This window comes from Phocoena phocoena, chromosome 1 (assembly GCF_963924675.1).
Source record: "Phocoena phocoena chromosome 1, mPhoPho1.1, whole genome shotgun sequence".
In the NCBI taxonomy this organism is placed as follows: domain Eukaryota; kingdom Metazoa; phylum Chordata; class Mammalia; order Artiodactyla; family Phocoenidae; genus Phocoena; species Phocoena phocoena.
Window position 1 is genome coordinate 143,125,107 of NC_089219.1, and position 12,270 is coordinate 143,137,376.

Genomic DNA, 12,270 nt, shown 5'->3' on the forward strand with positions numbered 1-12,270 from the left:
ATTCTCCAGGTGATTTCATCCATCGTCTTGACTTTAAATGCTTTCTGTATAATGATGACTTCCAAAAGTACATCTTGGGCTTCCCTGGTGGCGCAGTGGTTGGGAGTCCGCCTGCCAATGCAGGGGACACGGGTTCGAGCCCTGGTCTGGGAAGATCCCACATGCCTCGGAGCGGCTAGGCCTGTGAGCCATGGCCGCTGAGCCTGCGCATCTGGAGCCTGTGCTCCGCAACAAGAGAGGCTGCGACAGTGAGAGGCCAGCGCATCGCGATGAAGAGTGGCCCCCGCTCGCCGCAACTAGGGAAAGCCCCTCGCACAGAAGCGAAGACACAACACAGCCAAAAATAAATAAATAAATAAATAATATTTTAAATTTTCAAAAAAAAAAAAGTATATCTTTAGCCTGACCCCTCCCCCAAAGACCAAACTCACATTTCCAGCATCCTACTCAACTTCTACCCTTGGATGTCCTCACAGGCATCACAAATTTAACTTGACTGTGCTGGCCTGGAATTGGCCTGAGCTGTTGGGCTAAAGTACCCACACAACACTGTCCCTTAGTAAAGGCATGAGACACTCTGATCAAGAGTATTGTTTTATAACCATGACCTGAGGGGCTTCAGGGAGGTTAGCACCAGCTTGTCAGCATTATTTATGGATAACATTGTGATGGATGATTTGCACCTGGTCTCAGAGAGACTCCTGGAAAGCTCTGCCACTAAGGCTGGTTATATGGCAAGAAAATGCCTATGTGACCAGCGGGGGATCAGAAACTCCAGCCAAGACGCCATTTTGTTCTCCCTGGCCCGCAATGTTCTGTGCACACACTGGTGGTTCTTAATCCAAGAGAGGAGTATAGCCTGGCATGGCCTTACAGAGGGAGGACAAGTCCAGCTGGCTCGTGGCCCCCGCCAGACCCCATGCTGCGATATGACCCTTGCCTGTGGTGCAAATCCTTATTTGGGTGCTGTTGTACTGCACCATGTTCCTACGTTATACTATAGATCTGTAAGCGCTGCTATGTGGGGTCCTGTGAATCTTCTTCAATAATCGAAGCCCGTCTAATGGACACGATTAGTGCCCCAAACTAAGCTCCTGACATCACCCCCAATCCAGGTCCCCCTGCACTCCTCATCTCAGAAAAATGGCAACTGTATTCCTTTGGTTTCTTAGGACAAAAATGTCGGGGTTATCTTTGGCTCCTCACCTTTGCCCTGCCCATCCTGTCCGTCAGTAAGTCTCAGTGGCTCTCCTTCCAGGATACATCGAGAATCTGACCATATCTCACAACTTTCTCTACAACAACCTTACTTCAAGCTCCCCTTATCCATCACCAGGATTATTACAACAGCCTCATAACTGCTCCCTCTGTTTCTGCCCACGGCCTCCTGCAGTCTATTCTGAATTCAGCGCCAGAGTGATCCTGGTGAAACATAAGCCAGCATAGAACACTCATCTGTACTAAAAAGCCAAACTCCTGATTCTCACTTACAAGGCCCTATAGGACTTGGCCCACATTACCTGCCTGACATCATCTTCTACCACGCCCTCCCAGCATCCTTGCTGTTCCTCTGCAGGCCAGGAATGCTCTCATCTTTGGGACACGCTGGGTCCTCTGCTGAGTGTTATTCCCCAGACTGCCCCTTGGCTAATTCCCTCACGCCCTTCATTTAAAAGTCACCTTATCAGTGACCTTATCTAAAATTAATCACCAAGACCATCCAACGTTTCCCACCCCTCTTCACTACTTTATATTTTTCTCCTGAGACTTATCACTAACATACTATCTTCCCCCAGTAAAATGCAAGCTCGCCAAGGGCAAGAATTTTCATGTTTTATTCTCTACTGTATTTCAGTGCCTGCGACAACGCACAGGGAATTCAACAAGAATTCAATAAATATATATGAATGAATACATGCTTATAGAATTAGTATAAAACAATGTTTTTTTTTTTTTTTTTTTTAAAGTCTAGTTCATTGGCATTCTAGGAAGGCATGTAGCTCCAAGTATCCCCTGGTATACAACCAATGCCCTCAACGGCGCATCTACTCCAGCTGCAGGGGACTAGGCCTAGGGTAAAGCCCACCTCCTTCCCGTGGAATAAGAGACCTTGCTCTACTCTGTCAGACTCGCTCATGCCGCTGCCCCTCACGCCCAGACAATTCAGTTACGCCATGCCCTCTGCCTAGAACATCTACTGATTCCAATTTTTCCTCCAGAGAGCACTGATTCCACACTTAAAATCCAGTTTCCCTTTCACCTCCTCTTCTGTGTCTTCCCAACTCTCACTGGGTGGTTAATTTCTTCCTCAGTAGCCCAGCTCCAATCCGCAAGTAGTTCTATTATAACTAAGTTTATAGCAGTCTCCTCCATTGACTCTGAAGGAGAGAGTACCTTAAGAGAAGCCATGTTTTCCCCCATCAATTTACTTGGCTCAATACCCAGCACAAAGGTCAACACACTGGAAGTGCTCAATAAATGTCACTGAATGAAGCAGTAAGAACAAAATTGAGAAGAGGGAACAGTGCAGAGAATATAATCCCCTCAACTGGAAGACTCCAAAGATCTAGACCTGAGGCCACCACATGACCTTGTGAAATGTGTCAGTTTCTTCACCCAAAAAGTGGATAGAATACCTTCCCCACCTACCTCACAGGGGCGTAGAGCTCAAACGATAAAAGTCAAATCTCCCATAAGATGTTTTTATTATCAATGTATAGATCATAGATTTTTGCCCCATTTTTTAATCTCAGAATTGACTCAGCAAACATGGAAATAACTAGATTAAAACCAGGTATATCTAATATAACCATGCCTCTACTTGTTTATGACATTCAAACAGGATAAAAGCAGGAAGTGTTGTCCAGAAAGAATATTAAAATCCAGGTTATATACTCTCCATATATATGGAGAGCGAGATATGTTATATAATGTAAATCACGATGTACAGAGGACTATCATTTGATATTTATTACACTCTAATATACAGAATATTAGGGAACTTGACAGCAAACTTTAATGTTTATTAAATTTTTTTAGAGGCAGTAAATATAGGAGCTAAAATCATAAGCTCTGGAGTCTGTCCATTTAGCTTTGAATAACAGTGCACTCTACCTTTTAGAAAATTAGCTCTTGGAAAATTAGCTCCCTCTGACTCAGTTTCCACCTAAGTTAAATATAGATAATAAGGCACATACCTCATAGGGTTGTTTAAGAGAATTAAAGGAGCTAATACGTGGAAAGGGTTAAAATAGTGCCTCGCACATAGTAAGTGCTCATTAAAATTTGGCTATTGCTAATGGTATTCATGACTCTTGAAACTTAAAAATGTTTCCACATATTTTTCTGTACTGGCATCACACCAACAAATGTAATGGAAGTTGAAAAGTCAAAGTTTTCAAAATATTTCATCCCAGAAAAGTTCTCTTTGTCTTGATATCTCTGCCACCACCTCAATCTTGCCTTAGAGGGTCTTTGTCAAAAACAGCACTTAGGGACTTCCCTGGTGGTCCACTGGTTAAGACTCCATGCTCCCAAAGCAGGGGGCCCGGGTTCAATCCCTGGTCAGGGAACTAGATCCCGTGTGCCGCAACTAAGAGCCCACATGCCGCAACAAAGATCCCGCGTGCCGCAACTAAGGCCGGTGCAACCAAATAAATAAATAAATATTTTTAAAAAACAAACAGCACTTAGATGGAACACACACGATGGGACTCGATAGCAGAAAAGGAAGTTGCTCTCATGTGCCTTAACGCTCCATTTCCCAATCTCCCCCCCACCCCGCCCCGCACCCCGCCCACCCTGCCCCCAAGCCTAGGCTACCCTGTGATACAACCACAGCATGGAATGAGGTTACCATCACCCACCCAGAGGGGTAATTAATAACTGGAGGCCAGATTAGGTTAACTGTACCTGACGTTGGCCTTACTGCCTGACTACCCACTTCCTCCTCTTTGCCCACTATTCACAAAAGGAATCCAGAATTCCTTCTCCACCAACACGAGGGTTGAACTTCTAACTTCTCCAACTGTTTTCCCCTCAGCACTGAAAGCCCTGGAAGAGTGGAGACTCCTAGGAATAAAGCCAGACCAAGATTCTGAAGACCTGAACTCTCATCCTAAAGATACTATCTGGGGTAAATCATTCGGTTTCTTAGCCTCCTAATCCTTAATGCTGCGATATTTCTGCCTAATATACCCGCTCATGAGGTTTTAAGGGAAGATTAAAAGGGAAAATAAACACAGGAAAAACACTTGGAAATTTATGAGAACTATACAAATGAAATGTAATTCTAATATATGATTCCTGGCTCATTTGCTTTCCTCCCTATTTAGACACTGACTTTGATCCTTGGAGCCATGCCATTATAAAGATTTCTTTTACAAGAAGAAATTATGTTCAAAGAGAAAAAAATAATTTATTAAAACCATAGGGTTATAAAGGTGAGTGATATGACAATAAATAACAGGCAAACCTCTGCGTTTAAAAACACCCAATAAGCACCAAAATCCTTAAGATTTTTAAAGAAGATGCTCAATCGGCAATGAATATTAATAAAGCTAAAATGGATTGCCTGTGTAGAGCAAAAAGAAAAATAATTAGGTCATATATTGAGCTCCGTTTGTTCATTCCAAAAACAATGTAGCATTTTTTTCCTGCCCAAGACAAACAACCTCACTTGAGAAGGTAAGTATGCAATTACCTGAATCAGATGCTTCCACCCAATTAAGAGATAAGCAGAGAAGGAAAAATAACAACAGCAAATAAACCTAACACGTCTTGAGTGCCTAAATGCCTTCCCCGGATTATCTCTTTACTCCTTACAGCAACCTTACTTGATAGGTATTCTTCCCTCATTCTAGCTAGACCTAAAGCTTAGAGAGGAAAATTACTTGTTCAAGATGACACCTCTAGGAAAGTACTCAAATGGAATTTAAAACGTCCTGTCGAATCCCACAGGTTAGGCTTTTACCACGACTCCACGCTCCCTCCACCAAAATAACATAGAGCTCTTCTTCTAAAACCCAAGGGAAGTGGGGATTCTTTAAAGATTTTTAGTACCTCTAAGGATGATGGGCACAAATCAAGAGTGAAGTGGAAGTGATCTTATGCAGGAACAGACAATGGGATGGCTGGACTGATGATATTATTTGGCAGGTTCACTGTCAGTACTGAAAATGGCACCATCATCTACAAATAGTAGGGAATTCAGTATCTAATTATCTGAAGAACCTTTCCAAAATTTAAGTCAAATAGGTGAGATGCAGAAGTGTCTGAATGTGGTAGGAGCTAGATGAGGATCAGAGAATACTAGCTTTGATAGCTTTCAATAAGACTTGAACTAGAACTTGCTTGTGTATTCTATAAATAGAGAAGGCTATGGAGGACAGAGGTAGCATTTGGGGATCCATGGCAAGAGGGAATAAAAGAGGAAAGGTCGTAGAACAAGAAACTGGATAAAAATCAATAATCATTTCTTCCCGCAATCGACTATTCCAACTCACTCAAATGATGTAAAACCAAACATAAGATGAGGAAGAAACTGCTCAGTTGATAGCTCACAGATTGTTTTCAATCCCATTTGACATAAATCTGGTAAGAAAAATAGGCTCTATAGGAAAATGAATATATGTACAATTCAAATGTTTCCACCAGTCAGATCTCTCCTTGAAAGAAAATTCTAGGGCTTTCTTCTTGACGAAGATTCTTGGTTGGACCAATGATTTGTTTTAAACAAAAGAAATCTACAACAAAAATATAGCCATCTCCAAGGAGCCTAACTGAAATTTTTAAATCATTCTGGGATTAAATTTTTTTTAATGTTTTTCCATAAGGGTACTGTTCTGCTATTAGAGAGAACAGTATTATTAAATTAAAACTAAATTAGTTTTTATTCAAAAACTCCATTTTTCTGTGTTACTAGTAAATTGCTTTTAGCTGGGGTTTAGAGAAGCAATGATTAATCACTTCTCCCCAGACACCTAAAAAAGGCAGTTATCAGAGTTATGCTTTGGCTAGATTAAAGAAGTGAGCTATGACTTGCTAGCCATGAGATGTATCCACCACAAACTCATCTTTTCTATCTTATAATAGCCATTGCCATGATTACCGCACTTTTCCGCCTTGTATTTTCCCCTCATTTGCCACAGCAGTTTCTCAGTCGGCAGTGGTCCTCTAACCCTGAGGGCCTCCAGCAAGGTAACCCTGTGTTCACAGAACTGTCCACTGGCAGTTCTAAGACAAGGCAAAGGAAAAGAAAGAAGGGTGACAACAGGACAGAAACAGAGAAACACAAGAGCAGAAGAGGATGAGAAGCAGCAGGGAGTGGGAGAAATAAAGAAGAAGAAAAGATGGCAGAAATAAGAAAAGAGGGAGGGAGTGCAATAAAGAGAAAACGAAACTGTGGCCAAGAGGTCTACACTAAGGAGAAAAGTGGGAGAGGACCCCACAGGCACATAGGAGGACCTAGTACTAAGTTATTGCCTCTTATTCTTACTTGTCTTTGCCCACAGAGGAAACGGAATAACAACTCCTGGGTGCCAGTTACCTGGATGAGTTCGTCCAGCTCAGTCGAATTGACACACGAGTGCTGGGAAATGAACGTCTGCTTCTGGATCACAATGGTGGTCCTCTGGGAAATCTCGTGAGGCTGCTCCAACGCTTTGAACACTGTGGCTCCGATGATCAGATAGAGGACGACCACCAGGAAAATCGTGGAGACCGTCTTCCATTTCATAACATTAATGGTCGTGTCAGTCTCCACCCGGGAAGCAAGCACGGTGGGTTTCGTGGAGAACGAGAGCCTCGGTTTAGAGTTCTGAGCGGCAGATTTAGGATCCAGCAAGTCAGGGGCCGCCACTGCCAACAACAGAGAATGGAGGTTAGGTTGAAGGAGGTTAGAGGGGGATGGCTCGGCTTCTTTCAAGGGTCAGCAAAGGTGGACTGAACTTGCTCTCCTGGTAGAAGCTCCAGAGCCTAAACCAGAAGTATATAAGGGTTCAAGGAAAAGGGGCTGGGTCTTAGCTCTCTGCTGCTATTGGGGTTTCCGATGGGAGGAAAAAAACAGGAAGCTGACTAAGAACCTTTAAAAAAAAAAAAATGCCTGAGGACTTCCTAATTAATTTCAAAATTTATAACTGTCCAACGTGCTAGTCAACACATTTACAGAACTCCTAAGAGTTGATGGTACTAAGCTAGATATTTGAGTGCTCATAAAGAAGGCTAATGGATTATTCCTGTTCTCAAGAACTTAACACTCTATACCACAAGCCATCAGTGTAAATATCATAATTTATTTAAAAATTCATTATAATAAAGGAATTGTATTGTAAGTGAATTTGCGATCCAAACATTGTTGCTCAAAGTAGAACGTTAGTAATTATCTGGTAAAACGTGATGGCAAATAAACCACTCAGTAGCTCAATCATTCCTTTTTGCTGTCCTCCAAAGTGGGCTCAGGATTAATCATTGTCTGTATTTTGTTATTCAATCTCGGACATCTTTAAAAAAAGCAAAAGTATTGCTACCCATTCGGGCACACAATCATAGGTGGTCAAGAGATGACAAGTTCCTTCCATTTCAACAGTGAACATTATCAAGAAAAACAATTAAAAACATTGTCTCACACCTTAGACCCTACATGCTCTGTACAGAGCTAACTGCTCCATTACAGTGGATTTATGTATTCTCTTAAAAATTCCCATATATTCTGAGGTGACTCTAAATCCATTTATTATTCATCTCAGCTGTTCAAAAATATCATTAATGGATTTCCTTTAGAAAATTCAAGAGATACTAGACTTCTACTTGCTAAGGGGAAAATAAGCCATCTACTACAGAATTGGAAAGGCAACACTGAACCAAAAGGGGTAATAGAATGGCTGAAAGATGGGAGATTTAAAAAAACTCAACCGTAATAATTTAACATACATAATTGTTAGAGATATAAGTAAAATTACTTTAGTGTATATAATACAGGTTTAATAAAATGATAACCTAATCTAAAAGACACTTTTACGTAAGTATATAAGAAATAATCTATGAAATTGCACCCAAATACCCTACAGGAACCTGAAATTACTCTAAAATAAGAAATGTCGATTTTCACATGGCTACATACCTTGCCCTCTTGACTACCACTGTGAGTTAAATGTAGGACTACCACAGCTGGAGTTCATAAAATAAATCATCTGTTGCCCATCGGAAAGAAGCTTTACAAGCAAAGCTATGTGAAGCACCAGACCTAAGTAAGCAGTATTGTATAATGATGACAGATAACAGAGGGCTCCTCAATCAGCAAAACTCTGAATGGTTCTGACTTTGAGGAGAAGTCGGAGTTCTGATGGCTTAACTGTACCCCTGTCTCCAAGTGGAGATTCCACATACCTACAGCTCATTTCAGCAATTTCCAACGGTTCAACCTGCTATATAACAAGTATGTACACATTTTCCTCCTGATACAGTCAGCTGCTCCAAATAAAGCCACAAACTAGCAGACGCCTTTCACACGTGATATTCATAAAGGCAACTTCACCCAAAATTAGCACTGGATACATGTTTAATGTTTTAATTTTCTGAAACATTTTAACAGAAATGTTGATAACAGCTAAAATCACTGTCATCTGCTGTCTAGCCACTCCACCCCACCTGCAAGCTGCTTAGTGAGTCTCAGTGAAAAATAAAGGTCATAATCTAAAATTAAGCCATCTTTGGAATAAAAATAACAGAAAATCACAGGGAAGCTCCATATCATCTCTCTGAAGGAAGCTTTCCAAGCGTTCTCTGTGCTCTCATAGTTCTGATCTTTCACATCACTGGTTTCTGGTCTGCGGAACTGGAAAACACCAAGACTGTTTACCTTGATGCTCCCAAATCCTACTCCTAGACTGCATTGCTAAACTAAGGTATTATTGATATAACATGCTTTGGGGGAAAGGGGACAGGTTTTTCTTTTTAAGATTGCGGCTGTATGTTATTAAGCTAATACATTTCCTGATGGATTTTAATTCTTTTAAGCTATTGCCTTATTTTTTAATTAGCAGAAATATATATAATACATATTTGGCGGACAGAATGGGCAGAAACTAGTGAAATACCAAAATAAAAAACAACAGCCTTTCCCCTCGGTCTAATATGGGGAACCCTCTGGGTTTCCATCTCCCCGTCGTTTGATGTATGATCATGAAGAGAAGCTCCTTAGAACAAGGAATCAAAGATTCACCCCTTCCACACACTCTCCCGGCACCATCACTACCTCCCTTCTCTGCCCCCAGCACCTCACAGAGTCCTCTTAATCCTGGTCTCCCATCCTCACCCAGGTATGTCTTCTTCGCTCCCGGCCACAACTGACGACTCAATACCAGGAGAAATGAGCTTTTTTCAGCACCACTGCCTATACCACCACGCAACGGGCAACAAGTGTGACCAGGGTCACCATGCGTCCTGCCCGTCGGCTACTCCCAAGACCTGACCCTCCTCCTCCTTCGGAAACTCCCCCAAGTGTCCCAAACCCATACCCAAGGCAGATGCAAAACCCCCAGGCACCAGCGGGAGAGTGGGGAGAAGCAGCCAGGAGAGGGTCCGGGGATAGATTTGCCTCCAACCCCAGATTATGACCCAACACCTTGGACGGGAAACGAAGGTGGAAAACGTCCGCTTGCTGCCGGCGGGGCCTTTGCAGCCCGCCCCGGACTGGTTGGGGCTGAAAGCCCGCGGCGGGAGGTGGGGAAGAGGGTACCTGGGGGGTCTCACCTTCTCCTGCTCTATGGCTGGGTCTCTCCCGCGAGGCGCTGGGAAGCATGAAGCATGCAGCATTCACAATGTTTTGGGGTTTTGTTTTTGGTTTTGTTTTTTGGGTTTTTTTTTTTTTTGTGAAAAAGACGGACTTGAAGCTTTTACAAACACGCCATTGTACTCACTTATTCAGAGACGGGCTGCGCGCTCCGAGCTGCATGGGCAGGCATTTTCCCCGGCTTTGTTTTACAAGGTGGGGAGAGCGGGGCTGGACGCGGGAGGGAGGGTGGGGGGAGCGTGAGAAGAAACGGAATCGCGGGAAGGAGGGGACACCGGCGGGCCGGGCAGAGGGCGAGGGCGAGGCCAAGTTGGGCTGGGGCGCCGCCGCCCCCGCGCGCGCCTGCGGCCGGGCCCGGGTCACCAGGAGAGCGCCGGCCACCCGGGTCCCGCGCCGGCCAGCAGCCGCCGCCGCCGCCGCGCTCTCCGCCCCGGGCTCCGCGCTGGCCGGGCCCCTGCGCTGCGCGGCGCGGGGGTGGTGGGTGCAGCCCGAGCCGCAGTGCGCCCCGGCGTCTTTGTGCGCGAGCCTCGCTCAGCCCCTCTTCGCATGTCTTTGTGCGTCTCCCAGGCAGAGCCCTCCGTGCCCCGGGGGTGGAGGTGGGGTGGAGGTGGCACGGTCTCAGCGCGCCCGGCGCCCTCCAGCCCGCAGCTCGGCCGCCCCCCGCCGCTCTCCCTTCCAGGCTCGCTCCTCTCGCCCCTCGCTAGTTCCTTTCCCTCCTTTCGGAACTCCCTCCCCTTCGCACCCCTCCCACACCCCACCCCGTCTCACCGCCTGGGCTCTCCTCGCCGCACCTCCTGCGAGCCCAACCCTCGCCTGCGTCTCCCTCGCCTCTTCCAAACTACCCCTCAAGCCGCCTCCCCGCCTGGGGGCATAGCCATTGGATTCACCTGCAGTCTCTCCTTCTTTCGGCCCCTTCCAGTAACCCTGCCCCCTCCCTAGATCCTCACTCACTTTATCGGGCATAATTGGCTCCAGCCCATCTCCTTCCAAGTCGGGTCGCGGGGGTGTGGGACCGACCTTTGGGGAGCGGGTTCCTGGACCCCAGCACGTGGGCATCCTGCCCTCCCTCCGACCCCCCCCCCCCCCGCCCCAGGGTTGTACAGAGACGTACACCTGAAACCCTTGCAGTGGAGGCGGTAATGAGGATGCTGATTTCTTCCAGTCTGCGCTTGGATAAGGGTTATCAAGTCACCACCAACCACCACCCCATCTCCAAGGGTGCTCGACCTAGGCAGCTAGCTCTGATGGGCAGAGTGTTGCACGAATGGGGAAAGCACCGGGAGCCAGGATGAAGACATTTAGGGAGGCAAAGGGAACGGAAGAAAAATCTATTCGGTCCCAGGGTGAGACCCCTTTTGCTGGGAACAGAGGTTGCGAATGTGGTCGGTAAAGCAGCGGGGTGCGAGACCTCAGACCTCAGTCTGAACTCGGCGCTCCCCGCACACCTCCGCATCAGGATCCCAGCTTGGCAGGTACCAGACTCCGCCCAGACTAGCAGACGGCCGCGTGGGGACAGCTGAACTCCTGGCGACCCCGGTGCGGGAACCGAACCCGCAGAGTAAGGGGAGAAAGCGCACAGAGAACGGGCTGCAGCTGTAATGAGCGAGTCTTCTCACCGCACACATGATATAGTGGAACTTCAGCTGGTTTGTAAACTCTTTTCTTCCTTCCCACTTTCGCAGCGGAATCCCCTGCTGACCTCCACCCTCCCACCTCCACCGCTGTGTGAGTTTATCTTCCAGAACTGCTGCTCGGTCAGACTGGAGTATTTCCCCACTTACCAGGAGAATTCCGTAGCGAAAGCTATAGACGTGAAGGAGGTAAGGTAGAACAGAAAGACTGTCGATTGTAAAAAGAACGTTGTAAACCTTTCGCGAGGCTGTGGCCGTCTACGATTTGAAATGCCAAATTACTTTCTAAATTCCAGAATAGGTTCAGCCGGCTGTCTCCTTTCTCCTGTTAAAAATGTCCTCCTTATTAGGAATTCCTTCCTGCTGGAATTGAAACATACTTTTCTCGACTTCTGCTCTCAATAATAGTATAATCGGATGTCCTTTCTCAAATGTGAATGCTGACTTAAAACCCTTCTAGACTCTCTGGGTCACAGGTAATATGCTTCCTGATCTGGCTTCTCTTTTTCATTCCTGGTCCTCCTGGCTACTGTCATCTTCCCTCACACACCTTCCGCAGTCCTCTCCCCAATTTTACATGACTAAGACACTGCATCAGTAGGGTTCTCCAGAGAAACAGAACAGATAAGATGTATTCGTGTGTATATAAATTTTATTTTAAGGAATTGACTCAACACAACCACGGGGGCTGTAGAGTCCATCTGAAATCCCCAGGGTAGTTCTGGAAAATCCGACAAGAGTTAATGCTGCAGTCTTGAATTTCTTTTCTGGGAAACCTCAGTGTTTGTTCATAAGACCTTCAACTGATTATATGTGCCCTACCCACATCATCAAGGGTGATCTTTCCTT

The 12,270-nt window shown here is 45.5% G+C and overlaps 1 protein-coding gene across 3 annotated transcripts in view; it reads right to left on the minus strand.

The window, feature by feature from the left end:
• The window catches only part of KCNK2 (potassium two pore domain channel subfamily K member 2), a 225,151-nt gene that overhangs the window by 145,956 nt on the left and 66,925 nt on the right, over positions 1 to 12,270 (minus strand). The window contains exons 1-3 of one of the 3 annotated variants that reach the window (XM_065876676.1): positions 9,918 to 9,948; positions 7,111 to 7,113; positions 6,548 to 6,858 (exon numbers count right to left, since the gene is read on the minus strand). In XM_065876676.1, the coding sequence (XP_065732748.1) occupies positions 6,548 to 6,858; position 7,111 (312 nt within the window). In that variant the 5' untranslated portion in view covers positions 7,112 to 7,113; positions 9,918 to 9,948. Of the gene's footprint in view, positions 1 to 6,547; positions 6,859 to 7,110; positions 7,114 to 9,750; positions 9,800 to 9,917; positions 9,949 to 12,270 lie in introns of those variants that run through there. The other 2 variants (XM_065876659.1, XM_065876668.1) reach the window with 2 other exon arrangements.